Source organism: Mytilus edulis, chromosome 4 (genome assembly GCF_963676685.1).
Source record: "Mytilus edulis chromosome 4, xbMytEdul2.2, whole genome shotgun sequence".
In the NCBI taxonomy this organism is placed as follows: Eukaryota; Metazoa; Mollusca; class Bivalvia; order Mytilida; family Mytilidae; genus Mytilus; species Mytilus edulis.
Window position 1 is genome coordinate 65,819,272 of NC_092347.1, and position 24,389 is coordinate 65,843,660.

A 24,389-nucleotide genomic window follows, 5' to 3' on the forward strand; every position below is an offset into this window, starting at 1 on the left:
TGGTCATGTGTTCAGAAATACGCCTAAACTTATTGCGATACTAACAAATCACATGAATCTATGATATGGATTTCAGTATAGATTAACGTTTATTGAAAATTTGGTCCTGGTGTAAAATCCGGTCAAGGCAAATAACCCTTAACACTTGAATAAAATTAGTGTATCAAAGATATATCAAGTCAGCCCTGAGGTATATAATTTTTACAGTATGTTTAAACGATAAAATTTACGCGAATTCAATATTTTCAAAAGTGGTGCTTAGTGGGCTGATTTGAAAAAGTTACCAACTTCTTCCGGTTATTATCGCATGCTTTTCCGTAATGGTATCCCAACGTTACTTGGCAAATTCCGGAGAAATAAATACATCAATGGAACGTTTTCACTGAAAAACAAAATAGGATACAAAACAAATATAAGGAAACAAGAAAATATATTATATTATGATACAATAAATGAATTTTTCAAGGTTTCCAACATAAAGCAAATGCAAGCTACTTTCCAAACAGGGTTGATTTTTTTAGCATAAACATACGTTTTGCTATTGATTTTTCTCCTCTCGCTCTTTGGCTGATGTTGAACTTTGGACTGATTATACATCTGATATAAAAAAAAAATGACAAACAATAATCCGATAATACACGTCAAGAAAATTACATAAAATTGCACATGGTTTACTTTTAAAAATTGTGACTTGGATGGAGAGTTGTCTCATTGGCACTCACACCACATCTTCTTATATCTACATAAATATGTAATGTTCGTTTGAATAATTTAGAAAATAACAATTGTTTTCTAACGACCAAACAGCACGAATTCTGTGCATTTAATTTTAATTTTATATTTTAAAAGGTTGAACACAGGAGTTTTTGCTTTTGTTTTCTATTTATTTTTATTGGTATAATAACCGTGTTTTGGTTGTAATAACATTGCATAATTGAACAAATTCTAATGTTATTGATTCATCTTCACCGAACGCCTGGTTTGATTACTTTAAAGAGTTGACCCCCCCCCAAAAAAAAAAAAACAACCCCAACAACAACCAAACAAACAGTAATTATAACGGACACACCCTCACCTACTGTTATTTGACATCCGTGAACAATACGTTTCCTTGTGGTATTACTAATAATCTGATAAATGTATTTGATAATTCGGAGAATTTATTGTAATAAATACTTTATTGGAATGACTGTTGTGCGTCAGGAAATTTCCTTAGAGACAAAGTTTAGAATGTATTTAAAATGTTGACAACATATTTTCGACAGTCATTGTCTCCAATGAATGTTCTTTAACCTTTGTCTCTAACCTATAAAGTATTAGCAATGCGTCTAATTGACATTGATTCACACAGTGGTATTTTTTTCTCGATCAGTATTCAACATTCTCCTGGTCAAAATAATCTGGCATTCAAGGCTATTATTGAGTTAGCTAAAACCATATTGTCAATACGTGTGTCGGTTTGATATAGTCGCGGTTGATAATTATCGTGTTATGAAAAATGTTTTGTATTGGTTTATTATTCATAGCACATAGATACATGTAAAGTTTCAAATGACACACGACTGTCCCGACCTATGTCTTGTTATCAATTACGTCAATGCTATTGGTGTCACTCAAAGTCAATTATCTACGACCTGACATCTGCTCCTTCCATGAAATGTCGTTTCTTTTGGTTGTAATTCAGCGATATTACTTTAATGATCAAATTAGTCCGGAGATAACCTTAGTACGTCGTCTTCTCCTGGATTATTAAGACATAAATGGAATCCCAGCAGACATGATAAATCACCTTACTCTTACCTAACTGTAGTCCTGGCAGCATTTTGTCGTTGCACCGATGGTCTTGCAGACAACAACTGAATCTATTGTATCATTAAAAATAATTATATTCTATATCAATAATGAAAATACTTATATAGGATTTTTCTTTCATATTACGAATAGATCATTTTGATTCGTATTATTAAACAAAGAAGTTCAAATGTCCTTTGTGAAAATGCTACAATAAGGATGCTACCATTTCCCTTTGCACAACACTTGTTTCTAGGATAAATCTTATGAGATATGCTTCTTAGCAAAAGTATGAAATGCCAAATATATGAAAATGTTTCTAGGAAGAAAACCAAAAGCGCCTTAACAAACTGGTCACCCGAAATTGTATAAGGTCAAAATTTCCTGGAGATATTGCGTCCTTAGTTTTAGCACAATTGCATCATATAATACATTGACAACATAAACATAATGTGTCGTATAAATGATGAAAATACAGAAGCATTTGTTAATGGTGATACTCTGAAAGTTGACATACCCCAGCGCTAGTTAAGCGCAAATGGTATGATAAAAGAGCGCACAACAAGTTTCTAGAATGACCTGTATCAGCCCAAATTATAAAAGGTTATCTCAATCCTGGTATCTATAATGAGTTTATTTACAACCACTGGGTCGATGCCACTGCTGGTGGAGTTTCAATTCCCAGAGGGTATCATTAGCCCAGTATTCAACTGTGTTGACTTGAGTTATCATTGATATGTACATGATAATAAATAAACTGTTAACAAAACTTTGAATTATTGAAATACTAAGGCTTTTCTACCTCAGGAATATTGTCCTTAGCTGTATTTGGCAAACTTTAAGGAATGTGTGGTACTCAATGCTTTTCAACTTCGTACTTTATTTGGCTTTTTTTTGGACATTTTTTTATTCGAGTGTCACTGTTGAGTCTTTTGTAGACGAAACGTGCGTCCGGCGTAAATATAATATTTCAATCCTGGTATCTATGATGAGTTTATTTACTTTACAGGAGGAATTCACAAGCTTAGTTTGATCATATTACTATATTCGTATGAGCTGAACATTGACAAACAGACTGTATCATTGTAAAGTCATACATGAAATGCAACAAATGTATATGAATACATTTTATGTTCACAAGTTTTTCTATGAAACACTTGTAAATAGACTTTTTTTTTTTTTTTTAAAGATTATCCATAATATGATCAAAATCGTCAGGAATGTAGTGATATTGATGTATTGTCTTCCTGTTTTCTTACTCTTTACAAGTATAACTCTCGCGAGAGAAATTATTCAACCACACAGAGTAATTGTAAAGAGGAAACCGCGATGAAAGAAACAGTAAACAAAAGTGTTAAGAAATATAATTTAACAATTCTAAAGAAAAAGTTCAATGCACAAAAAAATTGTATTAAAAAGATAAATCAATAATAATATTATGAACGCATGATTAATACATTAAATACATTGTTTAGTGGAGTTTTTCTTACATTGCTCGAGAACGAAATAATGTAGTAATTTAAAATTTTGCCATCAAGTCTTGTAATTTTAGATGAAGGCTATATATATATATATAAAAAATATTAAAACACAAACTGGCACAAAAGCCTATGCAAGAGTTTTCAATATACTCTTAAACACAAAAGCTTCATTAATTTGTGATTAAAATTTCATTGCTTAAACACATTTGTTTAACATCTGTGAAAGGAATTTATGTACACTTTGTCGCCTTACCTTGATGGGGTTCAGCTGTTAAGGCGTGTTTGCTGTATAAACGAACATCGGTAAACTACTATTTCATATATGCCCTTTAACAAGGAACTGCAACTTTTGATACATAATGATATGTTCATCAATTCCATTAAGTGTTTTGGTGTTTTTGTTTATTTTTGAATACAAAAATATAAAGTTATCAGTTAAGACAAGTTTTCAGGGTAGAGAAAACATTTGAAAAACCCCAATAAAATGATTATGAAGGTATTTTTTTATACCTGTATTGATTTTGCCTCGTTGAATTTGGAAAAAAATAGATACAAAGATATAGGTATTGTAAGGTCACTTTACTGACCACTTGTATTAGAAAACATAAAAAGTTCAATATTTATATTATATAATATATGCCATAGAGATTAGTCTATCACATAGCAGTTCAATACATCTGTATTTTTTAAATGCTTTTTTTTTTATACGAATCGGTTTTTGGAAAAAAAGCAAAATCTTTCATTTTGAATGAATGAATGAATACTTTATTTGCAAGAAGCATATAATACATGCTATGGCAAACGAAAATATATACAATATATGACAAACAAAAGACAGCAGAGAACAGTAGTTACAGAGTATACAATAATATTATGACAATATATGTGATCTAATTTTCCAAGCTGCATTAGATTGTTTTACTGTCAGAAATTTAGAATTTATACTTTTTTATATTCGGATATGATCCTACATACAAGATGATTTGTTAAAAGATATCTCATACAAATATATAAGTTTGAACAAATTATATGTTCTGGTTATGCTTCAGCAGATATCAGTTGTTGCCAAATGTTTGATGGCAAATGATAATTTTTAATCAAATTTGTAAATTTCAAAAATGAGCATACTTTTAACATTTTATTAAAATATGTCAACAGATTAATTATAATGCGAACTCATTTGTAGTTCTGTGATACTCATTAATGTTTTACTATAGTGTCAATATATTACAAGACAAATCAATATCAAATCTAAATATATTTTTTATATTCAAAATGGATACATATAACAGATTTGAACACCGGTTAGCCACTATAGTCTATTAATCACAGCATCTTACCAATCACTATACATAGAAAAAGACATGTATGCAAAAACCGTATACAGGTTCTCATTGAAAAACCACAATACGGAAGTCTTGCTGTGCTGTAAACTATATAACTTACTTCTCTAAAGAACTTATTATTAATTTTTGTAATAGAGCATATTGAAAAGTCAATTATGTTTTGGAGTGTCAAAATCTGTTTGGATGTTGATATAAATTAGATACTTTTGATGTTCTGTTCACTTCGTTTGACATTTATGCCAGTTGGACTCGGTGCACTACACTTACACATAATCCTATCAAACAGAAGTTAAAAGAAGTGGAAAAATCTGATTGTAGATTTTGCTGCAACTTATGAAAAGCTCTTTTTTGTTACGAAAAGGGAAACATAATAAATACACTTACTGTGATGAGATGATTAAATTTCTAATATAGGCAATAATTTTTCTTTTCTAGATTTCAATATTCAAGTTTCCCACGAAAACTAAAGACTAAGCAATACGAAGCCCACCAATAACTGGGTGTGATCTCACGTGCTCCGACAGGGTAAGCAGATAAAGGAATTCCTATGGGAAATTGCATTGTCAATATTTACTGCATTGCAACCTTTGGAACGTTTACACTTGTCCGTTCTTTCTTTTTTCTATAGGAAATAAAATAGTGAGAGCCGTAAAATTCTACATTAATATAATTAACCATCAACAAACCAGCAAAATTCTGTGATGAATATTCATTTGAAAAAGACCACATCGTCAACTTAATAATCTTTTTATTTTTTCACCAAGCTCATATGTAGATGGTAGACAAGTACATGTATTAGTAATACTTATTTTGTTTTCATTGAATTTAACATGTTTAACATGACACAAGTTATCATTCATCAAACCGTTTAGGAGTTTGAACTCTATTCTTAACGAACTACAGATTTTGGGATACTTGCAATATTATAAATGATAAACGATAAACGATATAAGATATGAAAAAAGGATATATAAGCGAGATTACAATGTCCAAGTCTCATCAGTAGATTTGAATAACCAAACAAGGTGATAGCGATCAACCCAAAAGGGAGCTTTAATGGATACGTCATGCATGTTTATTCGGTACTAATACTATTGCTTGTGATACTGAAAAATTTAAACATAACCAAATATATGTTTTTTTTTTATCAGATGTATTATCAGCATAATGTTCAACATCAGACCAAAAGCCGAAGGCTCGAGAGCAAAAATTCACGTAGGGCTGATAATACAACTGATATGAAAAATTACATGTCATGATCTTTTTATTATATTCTTCAACAATGTAAAAAAATTACCTTTTTAAAAACTAGATTTATCCTTTTAAATTGTTCAAAAAGTTTACTGACGACGGATGAATCAATTGTTTTTTGTTTTTCATTTTACCTGTTCTTTATTAATATATTTGCCTGTTTCTTGATATTTGTTTTGTACCCTTCTCTGTAATCTTTCCCCCTGAAAACGTACTATAAGGTGTTTTTCAGGAATTTACCGAGTATCATCAGAATGCCATGCGATAACTTTACGGAAAGGCATGTGATATTAGCTGGAAACATGTGATAAATTTTACATATCAGCCCGGTAAACACCATTTCGGAAAATATGAAATTCACGTTAATTAATTGCTGTTATTATACTGAAAAAATTATAAGCTAGTTACTCTTTTTATTTTATGATATACTAGATTTGAACATCGATAAAATACTATTGTCTATTAATCATATCAAGTCATCTCACCAATCACAATACGTAGATATGGATGTCGCAAAAACCATATTTCAATTTCTCATTGCAACACCTCAAAACGGGAGACATGATATGTTGTTAACTAGTTCACCTACTTCTACTAAAGAACTTATTATTTTTTTTTATCTAGCATATGAAAAATAAAAATCATTAAAATTTGTGTAGATGTTTTATATAAATAAGTTGCTTTTGATGTTCAATTCGTTTGACAGTTCTGACAGTTCGACTGAGTACACTACACTCCCACATAATCCTATCAAACAGAAATTAAAAGAAGTGGAAAACCTTAATACAGATTTTGTTGCAACTTATGAAAAGCTCTCTTCTGTATTGAAAAAAGGATGACATACTAAATATGCGTACTGTGATGAGATGATAAAAGTTTTAATATACATTTATGAAGTCTATGAAATTTACTGTATTTCAAATAACTTGTTTCTAATAAATCTAATTCAAACAGCAATAATTTTTCTTTTGTAGATTTCAATATTTCAGTTTCACACGGGAAACTATAAACTAAATGATAGATGAAAGGATTTGTAGTTTCCTAAATTTTCCTTTTTTCTTTCTTTGATTGCAAGATTTTGTTTCTACAAATCAATTAAAAATTTTACTAGCCGGTAGTTAAATTGGTACCATTGCATACAGTGCAATCACAACAAAAGGTAGGACATAGTTTTTTTAGAAAGTAATTTGATCCGCTAAATGAAAATTGTCATCTCGAATGAATGCGGTTGATAGTTTAAAAAATGTCCACCAAAAACTTGGTGCCAGTTTTACCTTACGGCTATAAATCATTTTATAGGTACAAAGATCTGGTTATGAAATTTAGCTGAACCTGAAGAATTCTCATTAAAAGCGGGATATCACATCATATCTTATATGCCAGTCAATTAGATACCAGCCATGTAGATCGTTGATCTTTCGAATTAACTTATTCTTAAAAATTATCGATTTATCACCGTAGTTAAATCTTTGAATATTGTTTTTCTCGGTACTTACATCGATTTTATTTTTAAAGATTAAACATAACTAAATGTATATGAACAGTTTTGAATTCTCAAAACCCTACATCTTTTCGATACAGTTTACTTATATGATGTTATTGTACAAGCATATAATTTATTAATTAGTTTTGAACTAATTTTCAGTATCTGTGGGTTCTCCTATTTAGGGATTTTTCGTGTATTGTTTTTATGCTATTTGTTGTAGTGCGTCGAACCAATATATTGAGTAAAACCTTTTAACTGAATTTTACAGTTTCGAATTTTGTGCTGTTACACCACTATTCTAAGATAGGGGAGATGAGCTCTCATACAACGGTGAAACCCCGTCAGATTTTTTATGTGTTTTTCGAAAGTCTGGAGACTGTAAATAAAGACAACAACAGTATACCGCTGTTCGAAAGTTATAAATCGATTGAGAGAAAATTAATCATGGTAAAAAATTAAAACCGAAGAAAACACATCAACTATAATTGGAAGATAACGAAACGACAGAAACCCAAAAGTGCAACAAAAACCAAACGACAATGTAACACATAGAAACGGACTATAAGATAATTAAAGCCATTTGTCTGACTTGGTACAGGACGTAAAAATGTAATTCAGTGGTTGTCATAAGTTTTTGTCTGTCATATTTGGTGTTGTTTTCGTAAATTGAATTGTTATAAATTAGTATGAACCATTTCTCGTTTGAATTGTTTCACATTTTTTATGGCCAGACATTTGATAGCTGACTATACGGTTTGCGTTTTTTCTCATTGTTCAGGACTGTACAATGATCTATAATTGTTAAGGGGGTTCGAGTACTAGTTTTAAAATAATCAACTTTTCAAAACACTAGTTCATATATATTGACAGGGGATTGATAAAGGAATCAAAAGAGCAAAACAAATATATAGGTCAATGTGCTTGTTTTCGAGATATTAGTCATTGAAATTTTGGCGGGAAAATATTCTCTCTTGACTTTTCATAGCTTTATCATTGACAAGTTTAAGTTCTCAAAAACTATTTAAAAAATAATTAAAATTTTATAAGACTTTTACTGATGGCTTATCATTATACATGTAAAAGATTTATAAAAAGAAAAATAGGGGTCAATAGGCAAAATTTTTTGAAGGCATTCAAATGGATCAAACCAGAGGATTCCGAAAATCTGTCAAAAATCCCAAAACATGAAAAGTGTACTTCCTTAACATTAACAGTTGTTTAAATAACGGCAATCATACAAAATCTCCTATTTTGAAAACGTGTATGCAATCACTGTATACGTCAGTATACTTGTATCCCTATTTTTTCGAATGTTCTTGATGTTGTTTAAATAACATATTTATGTATAAAAGAGGCCAATCAAGTGATTACCAATGCTCCTCAGTCTTTCATGCATAAAGATCATACTGCAGCATATACAATTAAGAGAATTATACAAGTCGTCTTCAACCTCCTTTTCCTCAATAAACTAAGCCTCGGTATATACCTCAATTAGCAGGATTCAAATCTCATAAAATAAAGTAGAGCATCAGTTTGACATATTCGAACCGATTCAGACTCCGTTGACGTAGGTAAATGAACAGGTTATCATTGTGATAATATTGATCATATTTAGTCTTATCAAAGTGAACTGACTTCTCAGGTCATTCCTCTGAAAAGATATGTTTAGACCTGATAACTGTGTTATTTAAAGCTTTACCTAATTGGATATTCTAAACTAAACATACTTGGGTATTCTGTGGAATCTATTTTTTATAGTTTATACAGATATAACACGTTGTATCATATGTCTCTGGTTTATAGCTATAGAACTATACTTCGAATAATGAAAAAAATCTTTACTTTTTGTTGTGTTGTTGCTGAGTATCCATGCATCCTTTACATTCACATACAATAAATATTTCATCAGCAACACAATCACCCCTAGTTTTTGGTGGGGTTCGTGTTGTTTATTCTTTAGTTTTCTATGTTGTGTCATGTGTACTATTGTTTTTCTGTTTGTCTTTTTCATTTTTAGCCATGGCGTTGTCAGTTTGTTTTAGATTTATGAGTTTGACTGTCCCTTTGGTATCTTTCGTCCCTCTTTTATGTCTTTAAGTGATTCATATGGATAATAACATAGTCTATCCTTTAAAAAAAAACTTTATTAATGAGTGCAGTACGGTGGTATTTAATTGCTAACATCCATAGTATAGCAGCACAAAATAAAAACTACATCTTCAATTTATATTTATATTTCATACAACAGAATAAGTTAAATGAAAAAAGTATTTCATCTGAACGTTTTAAAAGCATCTTATCGTGTGAGTTTTAAATTAACATAATGTATGGTCATTGCTGTTATTTAATATATCATATAGTCGTCTATGAAAAAGAATATTTGTCTGACTTTCTTATTTTATAATTTATTGTACCTTATTGTTATGTAATCATACCTATTTTGTTAGTTGTGATATTTTTGCCCGAGCATCACCGAAGAGCCATTATTGTCGAAACGTGCATCTGTAGAAGTGAAATTAGTACCCTTGATGTTATTTGTTTTGAAGCTATCATTCCCTTCCATGTCTGTTTGTTTTGTTCACACATCGTTGTCAATATAATATAATTTTATGCAACCGTCATACAAGTGAGCGGTTTAGCTAACTATAAAACCAGGTTGAATCCATCATTTTCTACATAAGAAAATGCCTGTACCCATGTCAGGAATATCACAATTGTTATCCATTCGTTTGATGTGTTTCAGCTTTTGATTTTGAAATTTGATAAGGGACTTCCTGTTTTTATTTTTCCTCGGATTTCAGTAATTTTTTTCCCTCTTACATGATGAACATTGATCCAAGTGTGTACATAATAAAAGTGTCACAGCTTCCTTGAGTGATAAAGAAATTCCTTTGTTGAATTGCATTGTCAATATTTACTGAATTGCAACCTTTGAAACGGTAATACTTGTCCTTTTTTTCTAAAGACAGTATCATAATCATAGGGAGAACCTGTAAATCCTACGTTTTTATATGATTGACCTCAAACAAACCATCTAAATTCATTGATAAACTTTAATTGAAAACAGAGCACATCATCAATCTATGTATCTCTTTATTTTTGTTCATTATGCTTATATGTAGATGGTAGACAAGTATATCTATTTGTTATACTTATTTTGTTTTCATTGAATTAATACTACCAAATCTATCATCCATCAAACCGTTTAGGATTTTGAACTCTATAAATCTACAGATTTTTCGATTCTTGTAATATTAAACATGATACATCATAAAAAAAGATAAATCAGTGATATACTAATGTTCAAGTCTCATTGGTCCTTTCTTTTAATAAACAAACTAAGTGATATTGATCAACTCCAAAGGGAACTTTAACGGGCGAGTCATGCATGCTTCATCGGTACTAACATTATTGGTTGTTGCACTGAAAAATTAAAAAATAACTAAATATATGTTCATGCAACACGTAAAGTTATGTGAACTCATGTTCACTCGTCCTTCGATACTGGTTACCTATATTTTGGCATTGCACAAGGTCATGCGTTAAAACATTCTCAGACTGTTTTTGACATATTTACACTGAAACCGGTCGATATGTACTGATTGATACTGTATTCCGGGAGATTTATCTATTAGTTTGAACTAGATATCAGTCACGTCGAGTACTCTAATTCCGGTGCGATGTGTCTATTTTGGTAATGTGAGTGATTTCTGTGCCTCGTACCGATCTTTTTAGCTAATCCAATTGTAATTACTTTTTACAGTTTATTCTAATGGTGTTCTGTTGAACAACTGTTTTAGGTTAGGAGGATTTAACTATCACAAGCATGTGTAACCCAACACATCCTTTATATGTCTGTCCCAAGTATGAAGCCTGTAACACAGTGGTTTCCGTTGGTTCATGTCTGATTTATTTGTTTTTCTAAAAATGTATCGTTATAAATTAGGCCATTTAGTTTCTCGTTTGAATAGTTTAATATTTTTATGTCATTGGTGGACAGTTGTGTTATTGGCTATCATACCAAATATTTTTATTAATATAAGCAACAGTAGTTAATCGTTGTTAAAAGACAAATTAAAAAACTAAAACTAAAAGAATTGCATGCAATCCAACAGGACATAGATGATAAGATTGCCAGAGTCGCGTTGCGTCTACAAAAGACCCATAAGTGACACTTGTATAAAAAGAAAAAATTAAAACGTCAAATTAAGTTTGACATTATCGACCATTGAAGACCCACATTTCCGAAATTTTTGCCTAAAACAGCTACGGTAATCTATTCATGGAAATGAACGGTTTGAGGAGTATATACAAAATAGGATTTATTTAATCGCATTTGTCATTTTCAATTAAGGCGAATACTTCAAACTACTCTTACTTGAAGCAATCATTGGTGGTAACGAACACATTTGTCGATCCGTCAAGCTTAAGCCCTTTGTATACCGTTATTGTAGTAAAATAAGTCTTACTCTTTAATTTTGCTGTAGGAAAGACATCACAACGCTTTGAATAAAGATATGATAGACTCCTAAGAAAAAAGTAATGAATTCAGATTAATTCATAAAATATGGGAGACAGAATAAACTGGTTTGATCATAGTACCTCTCACGGGCTTATATTATTACAAAGGTCGGAAAAACAATTCCTTTATTAAAACAAGCAAGATATCGTTGTACGTACAATACAAACACAATACTAGTATACCTTTAGAAATCATTTTATTTCAACTGCCTTTTCATTACTTAAAAATAACAATTTATTCCAATTTTTGTTTTTATCGAAATATCACATAAACATGTACTCAGCATACACTGCCTTAATTTCACATCTCTCTGAACATTTGTTAAGCCTGTTTATCTAAGTGATTTGTTTTCATGTAACTATTGCAACGTAGAGTTCTGATTGTCGTCTGTCTTTATCATTGGAGACACAGGAGATGTGTCTCTTTCAATTGAGTGCGTCGAATCGCGAGCTAAAAATGCCTGTTCTCTTTCGCTCTTGTCAATTTTATGTATTTTAATCGAACTGAAATTTGACGTTGAGCGGACCATGCTTGTGAAAGTTTTACTTCTATATCTATTTAACTTATCAGAACGTAGTAGTATTCCATCAATTTCTACGCCCGGATGAACACGCCTATGCCGCTTACAGCATGCAAAGCAAGATTTCACTTCCGCTCTGAATGTTTCATTCAACCAACAGTATACAAAAGGATTATAACACGTGCTGCTTATCGCTATCCAGTGCAAGATGAAAAACGTTGTGCTGTCATAATGAAAAATTGCAGCATTTGGATGAAAATCTGTTAGTAAGTGATACAAGTTTATTGGCATCCAACACAATCCAAATACAACAACGACTGTAATCAAAAGTTTTATACTCTTTCGCTTGGCCCTAGCATGTAAAACTTGTTGCTGTTGGGTAACAGCACCAAGACTGCTTCTTAACCAAAGTTTTTTTACGATTCTACCATATGATATGGCAATAATTGTAAGTGGAATGATATATTGGAGTATGATAGTTATCAAAGTTAAACACTGTTCAAACAATTCCGCCGGCTCAGGAAAAGATTGTCGACAACGGCGTACATTTTTTGTCAACCAATTTACACTTTGAACTTTGTTGTAAATTCCATAAGGCAATGAGAATAAAATGGCGACTATCCATATAACTGCCAGGATACCCAAACCAACTGGTTTAGTTATTCGCGGTTTCAACGGGTATAAAATTACCCTTTGACGGTCTAACGCTATCGATGTAAGGGTGAACGTTGATACATATACTGATACCATCAACGATAGATTTACAAAATGGCAGAGAAAGTCCCCAAATGGCCATTCAGTCATTAAGTTCCTTGCTATATTGAACGGAACGTTAAAACAAGTCAATAATAAATCTGACATTGCCATGTTAGCAATGAAGAAATTGGTAACTGTGTACATCCTTTTGTTTCGGATGATAACATAGCAAACGATACTGTTCCCAAACAACGAAATCAATGTTAACGTTCCATATGCTAACACAAGCAAAACGTTCCTTATGATATCACCAGATTCATTATGTTCGTTTGTATTTGAACTTGAGTTGCCTGTAAAATTAGCCGTATGAAGAATAAAGGCATGAGCTGCTGATAAATTTTGTGAATTATTTTTGAATATTTTCATAAAGTCTTCAATCGTCTCCATAAAATGCTTATCCGGCATGGCTGATGGTGATTCTTTTAACTCAGTTCATGTTATCTGAAAATATAAATAGCACATGTGATTTAACAATGAATGCAACGAAAAGTGAAGTTCGTTTTTTAAGTTTACAAGAAAAATATGTTTTTCAATTGAGAGAAAACGAAAACATATTTACGAATATTACTACATTAAACTATCCCGCAATGCATTGCAATAAATTCATCTGCTAAATTGAAAGATAGGTACAAGAAAAACAAATTAGATTAAATAATTTATTAAGTTTTATTGAATTTTATTGATACGCACTTAGTAAATGTTGATCAAATAGCATAATACTTCACCACAGGAAGCAAATTGTTATTCTGTATATTTTCTAGACTGATTTATTTATTTTTTTCATTATTTCAATTACACAACCATTAAATGGAATAAGTATGAGGTTAACTAGATACTTTGTTTCACAAGACACCAATTTAATCAACAGGATGCTTCTGGTCATTCAATAGTGATTAAGAGATGACATACAATAACGACGTGCTCATTACCACTGAATTACTTGCCATTATTCAGAATTAGCATTTTACATCTTTTCTTTCAGTCGAAGTCATTTTGAGCGATGTGTTCATTACAAAGTGTACAAAAAAAGTCTTTTATGTATTTTTATCTGTAATATTAAGAACAGTTTGTCCTATTTATTTTATAAGAATGAAGACCTATCACAGTCACCTACTTTTTACATACAAAAACTATAAGACGAATTTCGAAGGGTTATGAACTCAGTTGACGGATTGGACAACAAATCAAAGCTTTAGACACATGTAGGAGTAGATCGACAGCTTTATTTAAGTACTGCTTAGATGAACTTTTGTTAAATGGGATTTCCTTTATTCATAACGTCCAAGTGTCTTTCATTAATACAAAATGGTACTCAGACAACCGTGAGCAAATTACATAAGTTAGAGAACATAAATTGGATGATAAAAATTGTTATGAATACATCTGTTTTTACATGTCAATCTACTCAGTGCTAAATCTATTTCATGCAATATTTGACGTTCAGCTATACATTTTTATCTTGCAATTTATGACCAAAACACTGTTACAGAATTTAATATGCATTCTATTTCATATAAGTTTGAGTCAAGTGATTGTTAGATTATCATATTTTGCACAAAAACGGAAAACAATTCGCTTGTGTCGGGGAATGTCGTCAATGTCAAATTGCGTCATCCAAACTTTGCCAGTATGCTTTTTTTCAAAGTTAAAAATTGTGATGTAATATAATCATACTGTGTTTCATTTAAGGTGAGTTAACAGGGCCAAATTAAAACCCAAACATGTACCTCCTCTTATTTATTTCCATTCCCTTCCCAACGCATTCGACATTGTAAAATAAGAATAAGTTCATTTCTAAATAATGCACTTCTACAATAACAACAACTATACTTATGTGGTATTTTAATTTATTTCTAACAAATAAAATGTACTTCTAATACTTGTTTTGGCTACTTAATGAAGTGTTAACGAATACTTTGGTATTTGATCAAAAGGAAAACAAAAATAAAAGCGATAGACATTTTCAAGTTTATGACCAAATCAAAGATAACATGCTATACAAGTCTTCAAATACATTAAAAATTTAAAGATCACAGATGAAAGGCTATATGAAATTATATCAAAACCCGAGTGAGATAGTCTAATGCTTCTGGCTTTTTTTATGCAAAAACTGGAAAAGGAATCTTTACATTCACAATGACAGAAAATATAGACTTATATTGATGACTTCTTCCTTGTTACGACCTAAGTAATGGCCATCCAAAATGTCATTCTTTACCATTAGCGTTGCGACACAATTACCGGAAATAGACAAAGACTTACAAAGCATCGATAGAAAAAAGGCATTCAACGAAATAACTGAGTTTTAGCTTTTACAATTTATGTATTCTTGATTCATGCATACACTTAATTGTAAAAAGTTGCACGATTTTTTTGATTCGACAATTATATTGGTATTCAGCTTAGGGCATTTTTAATATTTGTCTTTTTATAATGTCCGATTTACCTGGGGTTATTTACTTTTAGAGTATTGCTTGTTTTATTTTGTCTGGAACTATCACACATTACTCGTAAATGTACTCAAATATTGTCTTAGTACATGAAAAATATCTATTGACTATTGACATTGCTAAATAATCTATTGACATATCCGACAAAAGTCCCTCTAAATATCAATAAAAACCATGTAAAAAGAACTCATTTTTTCCATGAACTATTTAAAAATTCAATAACGCTACAAAAGACCTAGAAACATTATCATACCTTCATTTGTTTGACAAAAATGAGTTTTAAAAGTTTATTTTGAATACGCTTGATTATACTTAATGTTGTCAGAGGTATTCCATCATATTGTTTTTTCCCTTATGGTGGCTAGATTATTTCAATTTTAAATTGGCTGCAATTTAAAGGTAGTTTAGGTTGTCGAATCCCTCAAACGAGAAAGACAATTTAAATTTTATTTGTTTGAAAATATAACACGCAAGATCGCACTACAATCTCATAGCCGAAGTTTTAGGGTTACGTTTGTTGAATGTCTAAGACATATGAACTCTGTTGACGGATTGGACAACAAATAAAAGCTTTAGACACATGTAGGAGTAGATCGACAGCTTTATTTAAGTATTGCTTAGATGAACTTTAGTTAAATGGGATTTCCTTTAACCATAATGTCCAAGTGTCTTTCATTAATACAAATGGTACTCAGATAACCGTGAGCAAATTACATAAGTTAGAAAAAATAAATTGGATGATAAAAATTGTTATGAATAAATCTGTTTTTACACGTCAATCTACTCAGTGCTAAATCTATATAATGCAATATTTGACGTTCAGAAATATAATTCTATCCTGCAATTTATAACCAAAACATCGTGGCTGCTATGATGCACATTATTATCTAAATATTATCAAGATGGAACGATATGTTTACAAGTACAAAATCTGATGATTAAAACGTCAAGTAGTTATGAAACAAATACATCGTTTTTCTGATCATTAATTGATACAATAGAATCCCTGTTATTACCTCGATATCTTTATTTCTACCGGCGGATTAAGCCTCTGGGCAGGTACAACTCGAGGGATAAAACGACAAACATTGAAAAGACATGTTTTAATGCATTCTTAATTTCTTTCTGGTCATCATTTTAAATGATGAGCAGTTCAAATATATGTGATTAAATACTAATGACACAACAGGAAAAAAACAACAGTTAATTTCAAGGTTCATATATTTTTTTCTTTTTCAAGTTTTATTTTTTGTGTTCAAATTATTGTTTAATCAAGTATTATTAAATCTGTTTCCCAATCAGATAATCCAACAAAACTTTAAAAAATGTTCTCCTGTTCCGCCATAACAAAATATATGTCATTTACACTGTTCAGACATGATGTCATAGTTGAATTACCGTGATCCTTTATTCGAACGTGTCGACATAACATGTTATCTTATTCCTTTGGGAAAGTACCACACTCATGTGAAAATAATACTTGGACAATTTCGTTATATAACATAGAATGAAATTCAAAACAGTGTGGCTGTGGCCATTGATTGACACATTAAATTCATCCATTGATTGGGACAATTTACGCGAACGTGTGTCTGTAACGACCACTGTTCACGACGTACCTACGATAGACATTTAAACTGTGGGGTTACCAAAGGTTTCTTAACGCCTCTAATTATAAAATAATTCGAAAAATTAATCAGGAATAACCTTTATGTTTTAATTTATACAATTGATATAAATCAAAACATCGTGTTATTCCTGATTAATTTTTCGAAATACTTTATTAAGGTGTTAATGACCTTTGGTGACCCAATAGTTTAAGTGTCTTTAAGAAGTACACAGTGAGCAATGGTCGTTACATACAAACGTTCACCTAAATTGTCCCAGTCAATGGATGAATTTAATGTGTCAATCAATGGCCACAGCCACACTGTTCTGAATTTCATTCTAATTTAATATGCCAGACCCGCGTTTCGTCGACATAAGACCCAGCAGTGACGTTTAGATCAAACTAGTTATAAAGCCAAACAAGTACAAAGTCAAAGAGCGTTGAGGACCAAAAATTCCAAAAAGTTGTGCCAAATACAGCTTAGGTAATCAAAAAGGTCAATATCTTTATGAATTAAGTTATTTTTAATTTACTTCAAAATCGTTATTTGCTGGACGTTCATTGGTTTGAACAAACGTTAATTATAGATAAGGTCAAAATCATTAAAGCAACTGCATTGTTAATTGGGGATTCATTTGTTCCTTTTATTAGAATTAAAATCAAATTGTTGTAGTGTTTCTGTCTATATGTCTTTTGATGCAACATCTCCTTTTATTTATAAATACATCGACAGTAGCATTTGATTGCTTTTTTATCATAACTTACCTTACAATATCTGTATCCGTAAAATATCCATAATTCAAAATAATATTTATGTTTCTGTAATCAACTGTTCCCTTAACAGTTGCATATTTTTATCAAAAGAAATACTTCCGTATTCTTGACAAATTGAAAACGGAACCAATCCAGAATTATGCTTTCATATTGTATTTGATGTGAAACATGTGTTTCTCTTAAATTATACATTTGATTAAATTGCAGAATTTCCCATGACAAAAACATAAATAGAAAATACGACAAACGCTTAAATGATCTAGCACAGTGGTAAAAAAAATACAGCCTCTAAACACACAAATGAAAGTGACTATATTTATTGACAAATTGCATTCTAAATTATTTTAATGTGTATTCTATTAGTTTAAATCGATGACATAATAAATTTGGTTACACCGGAAAAAAAAAATTGCGTTTGAAACAAATTTCCTTTTTATATTTGATATTTGTTAGAATTGGGTTCGTCAAGTTAAAGCAATAAAAGAGCTCATTGCTTTTGATTTAAGAAGTTTCTGTTTTGATTTTTGTCATGAATTAATACAACACCATATATAGTTTCCGTGATTTTTATTTAGCATTTGTAATTTTAAAGCTTTAAATAAAATATGTCAACAAGAATATTTAGATATAAAGAAGCGAGATGTGGCATGATTGCCGAGAAGACAGCTATATATCGAATTACACATGATGAAAATATAAGCGATTTTAGATCACCGTTAGGCCGTCAAAAATGAGAAAATTCCATACCGTACAGCTATAAAAATCTCCGACATGAAAAATGCCAAACATAACAATTAAATTTAGAAACATCCTTCTTGTAACTCTTATTTTATCAATTTGATGAGTCCTATCAGGTGATTACATGTAGAAGAGGGACGAAAGATACCAAAGGGACAGTCAAACTCATAAATCTAAAACAAACTGACAACGCCATGGCTAAAAATGAAAAAGAAGTTATATTACATTGAATGGGTTAATGTCGCTTCTTGTACCCTTAGACAATACCAAATGGCTTATGCGACGTAACTTCTGTTAAACTGTTAAAAAAGCAAACTTGATCAAAGATGAAAGTTTTAATTAAACATATTGACTTTAGATCAAACATAACAAAGTTATTTTACAGATACAAAACAGGTATTTATCTCTGACATTTGAAACATTTGTGACCATCTATGACACAAATATTCCATAACAGTAAACGGTTAACCTAATCATGACAATTAAGAACCCTTTGTTATAATGATGTCTTGATAGAATAACTCCTCTATCAAGAAAGTCATGATAGAAAATGCTAGCCCTTGTACATATCAACTGGAGATCTGTAACTTCTGATGCAATTCAAAACCATGTAATGTAATAGTAAAACAGATAATAAGTTGAAGACATATCAGTGGCATTGGGCTGTTCTCTGTTCATTAGACTGGTAAGTGTCTCATTGTCACATTCCAAATTTTCATTCCTTATTCAAACATAAAGAAAATAAGATAAAGGGGACGTCTCTTTTTTGTTTCCGCTCGTTCACAGTTAATTATAGACATTTAACAGTCATTTTTGAAATCAAATGGATCATCCAATTATCTGTGTGTTTTATGAGGAAGATTTTCTTTTATATTAAAAATCGGTCATATCATGTTTATGTAATTTCAATATCAGCAGGACATTTCATTAGATAGGGCATTTATCCAAGAAAATATGACATCCGGTTTTGGTCAATCATATATCATTACATAATCTGTGTTCATGACGCGGACAATTGCACTTTACATTAAATAGCTTTCTAGACAAGGTATTATATGCAATTTTAATTTGTCTGAAAACCTATCCTACAGATTATATAATGTAAATAGTTAATTGATTAGTGTTCACTGTATGCAAATTCTTTTAAATCAACAATATGATTGTCATTCTAGTCTAAACTTGATTATCCCATGTGGATTTCAACACAGCTGATGGTTTTAACTTAAAAAAAGTAATAAAACATACATAAAAAATCTTAATGTTTACTAACAAGAATAAATAATATTGAAAGAGGAATTTAATATAAATTGTCTGTTTCTATTGCTTAATGTAATCTTATATTAGAGATGCTTTGTCTGTAATACAAACTTGCATGCAATCAATGTAAAGTCTTTGGTAGATTTTTTCAAAGGAAAATCTTTGGACTAGGGTTAAAATGTTGATTGTATGGAGTCAAAAAACACAAACATAATGAATAAGAAAAGATCAAGCCCAAGACCAACAGTGTATATTGTTTTCCCCTTCTTTGCTCACAATTAGATAAAAAAAAATATGATATTTTTATCTAGTGATTATAGTAGACTGTATGTTCAAACGTTTTATGCATTTATACTGTATATATTTTTTTATGGTCATTGTATTAAATTGTAGGTTTCTTTACGAAATCTTAAAGGACGTACTACAACCAATTTTAGAGAGTATGATAGCAGGACTTTGACTTTGAGTTTGTTTTTAGTGAGTACAATAATTTTTTGATGTGGACTGGTACTCATGAAAATGTTTTGGGTGTTGTCATTGTACTTCCGTTCTCTATGTAGCAGTAAGTTTTTGAGCCAGTACTTTTACAGTTCTGATATTATAAATGCTCTTTTATATAACTTTAATTGGTCAACTGACGGATTTTTTCAACTGGGTAGTACTAAACTGTTAAATATCTATTTTAATCCGGCCACACTTTTACGAGTATGCGAAGAAAAAAATACCGAACTCCAAGGAAAAATCGGAACGGAAAGTGCTTTATCAATCATGTCAATTTCAAAAGCATAAACACATTGCAAGTGATTGTTATATGTCATATCTTGAATAATGAAATACAGATACGGGAGAACTATCCACCAGATATCAAATGACTAAATACATATTGGGTATAGGCAGCTTTAAAAAGGCTCCAACATGACAAAATGTGTCACAGATAAAACACAAAAACTATAAGTCTGATAAAAAAATTAAAAAAAACCAACACAAATTTCCCATATAAACTATCGACAAAAATATTTTTTCTTAGATTTTAATAGTGATTGCAAAAAGTGTCTGCTCAAATTTCATATTCTTCACTATTTTTTTCAATTGGGACGATTAAGAACTTGACATATTCTATACACAATAGTCTATTGGTGAAGAATGTGTTTTGCCCATGAGATTTCTTTTTTTTATATTGCTGTTGGTTTCTTTCTCTTTGATGTATGCTTTAAATCTTTTATTTATAAATATAAAGTAAATATTATATGTTTTTTTTATCGCCATATCTCATTTTTAAATTCAGGTTACATAAATCTTCCCTCATGCATTTAACTAGACATGTCTATATGTAAGACATAATCTTAGAACCTTTTTAACTATTGTATCAAGAACTGTTAAGACTATGAGTTCCACAGAGAGGAAATGTGCATTGAAGTTATTAATATTATCAACACCATATGACTTTGCATTTGTAAAGCAAGAATTAGAATATACAACATGTACAATTGGAAAAGCAATAGTTCGTAAAAGCATACCATGAGGTCGTAGTTTATCATTGTTTTTCTTGTTTGTTTTTACTTAATCTGAACATTTCAAACGCCCTTTTAATGTAAACATTTCGTTTTAATTCAGCCCTTTTAAGAGTGAGCTCAAATTACACACACTTTTCTCGAATGACGCAATGCATAGTGGATAATAAGAAATCATACAATTATAAAGCGGTAAAATTAAATATCAAAAACATATAATAAACATTGCATTTGCTTTTATTAGATTTATAAATTAATTTGTAACTTACAACATATTATTTTCGAGTAATGATACTTAGATATTTAGAAAGGAAAACAATTTAATCAAACTCTCCATTTATTCTCATATTGCTTTTCCAATTGAATTTGTGAATAAATAAAATATATACATAGACATGATTCTCACTAGCATTGTACCAAAAATAATTATGTTTTAAATTTGCTGATAACAACAATCTATTCTGAGAAACTAACCATATTACTGTAACAATGCATATAAAAGTTATTTTCAGTGATATTCCCATCTTGTTTAAAGGTTATCAAACAGAAATTATATTTATAATAAAAAGCATCTTAGATATTAAACGGGATGTAGATTGGTCTCATATGGGCTAAACACATATGGGTCTTATATGGGCTAAACACATATGGGTCTCATATGGGCTATGTAACAACTGCAAACGGAAGTAAATAAACTCATCACAGATACCAGATTTATAATATTGAACACCAGACAGGCGTTTCATCTACAAATGACACTCAAATAAAACAAGTTAAAAGGTCAAATAAGGTACAAAATTGAGGAGCAATGAGCACCCAAAATTTCTAAAGGTGTTACAAAATACAGCTAAAGTAATTTATAGACAACTTTCGAGTTCGATGCATTTCCGTCAAAAACGTTGGTTTTAATGGACATCATTCGTGCGTTTATGGGTGTCGTCACTTCCGTTCCAATGTTAAGACAGATGATATTACATTTTGAATGTTTTGGATTGCACATGCTCATGAAGAGAACACAGATATATATATTTCACATATTGTTTTGGGGGAAATTAATACATTTCTGTTGAGATATTGAATATCAATAGATGGCTATTGTAGCGTCTGTTTTAAGAAAGGTTGATTCGATAAACACAACTGATAAACGGATTGATATCACGGCAATGGTTCAAACGGTCAGACACGACTTTGAAAGTGGCATGATAAACGACGCAGGTTATTATGTATGTGTGCTTTTGCTTTCTTATGTCTTAATTGACAATTACATACACAAAATACAAAATATAATAACAAATTCGAAAAAAAGATGAGATTTAAACCTTTAATCATTCTATTAAAAATTAGTCGGACTAAAACAAAATACAAATATGGCTCTAATAAACTGTGTCAATTAGAGTCAATTTGTTTGATGTGTTTGAGCTTTTGATTTTGCTATTTGATTGGGTCTCTTCGTGTTGAATATCCTCGGAGTTCAATATTTTTCAAAATTTTATGAAAGCAGGAATACAGATTTTAATATGGAAAAGTAATTGCGAACATTATTTCATTTTAACTAAACCATTAAACGATATGTTAATATGAACTACGCAATTTCAGAAGAAAGCAATTGCTATAATGGAGTTGGGACTCTTAACTGAAATAGGTTTCAATCTGTCGTAGTCCTCAATTTAATTGAGGTGTTATAACGGATTATTATTGGAGGTGAATTATCTATCAAAAGCCATTCCAAACAATTGTTTTGCTGTCGTGCACAGCAGATTTTTTTTCAATACAGAACCTGACGCATGGTATCACACTCTATAAATGGGTATCATTATTGTAGACAGAATAGTAGCTATGCATCCAATCGTCATTCCAAACAATTGTTTTGCTGTCGTGCACAGCAGATTTTTGTCTACAATTCTCATTGACATTGCTATTCAATGATTTTTTTCAACACAGTACCTGACGCATGGTATCACACTCTATAAACGGATATCATTATTGCAGACAGAATAGTAGCTATGCACCCAATCGTCATTACAAACAATTGTTTTGCTGTCATGTACAGTGGATTTTTGTCTGACTTTTAATTGATATTGCAATACACTGAAATATTTCAATGCAGTAATGGTCTCACATCCTATAAACATCTATCAATATTGTAGGTAGAATATTATATGTGTAGCAAATAGCCATTGAAAACAATTGTTTTGTTGTCGTGCACAGTAAATTTTGGTTTAAATGGCGATTACTATTGTTTTACAGTGAAATTTTAAATGAAGTACCGTAGGCATTGTTTTACACCCATTTACACCCTGTTTACAAAAATTTTGAAGTTTTGAAATACTTAAGCTTTTCTACCTCAGAAATAGATTACCTTAACTGTATTTGGCAAAACGTTTAGGAATTTAAGTCCTCAATGCTCTTCAACTCCGTACTTTATTTGGCCTTTTTAACTTTTTTGAATTCGAGCGTCAATGATGAGTCTTTTGTAGACGAAATGCGCGTCTGGCGTAAATACAAAATTTAATTCTGGTATCTATATGAGTTTATTTATTAACGGCTATCATTATTGTTGTTATTGTAGATATAATAATATATGTGCCTAATAGACATTCAGTACATTGTTTTGCTATTGTTGACAGCAGATGATGTGTTTTAATGTGATTACTACTGCAATACAATGGGTGTTTTTTTTCCATGGAAAGCGATAGCCGGTAATGAATTTGGGTTCTAGATTCTTCAATCAAGTGTCGTTTTTATTTCTAACTCACATTTAAACAGTTTGATAAAAAACAAAAATTATTTCGTACCTTCCTAATCTATATGAATCCAGTTGAACAACCGAATGATTATTTTGCACAATTTATGAGAATGTCTCTTTAAAACAAACCTTTCCACATTGTATTACATTT

General features: G+C 30.7%; 2 protein-coding genes across 6 annotated transcripts in view; one reads left to right on the top strand and one right to left on the bottom strand.

Annotated features, from left to right (window-relative positions):
* The window catches only part of LOC139520256 (myosin regulatory light chain A, smooth adductor muscle-like), a 396,856-nt gene that overhangs the window by 244,357 nt on the left and 128,110 nt on the right, over positions 1-24,389 (top strand). The window lies entirely within an intron of this gene.
* LOC139520252 (G-protein coupled receptor 83-like) overlaps positions 11,989-24,389 on the bottom strand; it is a 90,113-nt gene continuing 77,712 nt past the window's right edge. For 4 of the 5 annotated variants that reach the window (XM_071312742.1, XM_071312740.1, XM_071312741.1 and 1 more), the window contains exon 4: positions 11,989-13,594. In XM_071312742.1, the coding sequence (XP_071168843.1) occupies positions 12,236-13,558 (1,323 nt within the window). In that variant the 5' untranslated portion in view covers positions 13,559-13,594 and the 3' untranslated portion in view covers positions 11,989-12,235. Of the gene's footprint in view, positions 13,595-17,977; positions 18,248-24,389 lie in introns of those variants that run through there. The other variant, XM_071312744.1, reaches the window with a different exon arrangement.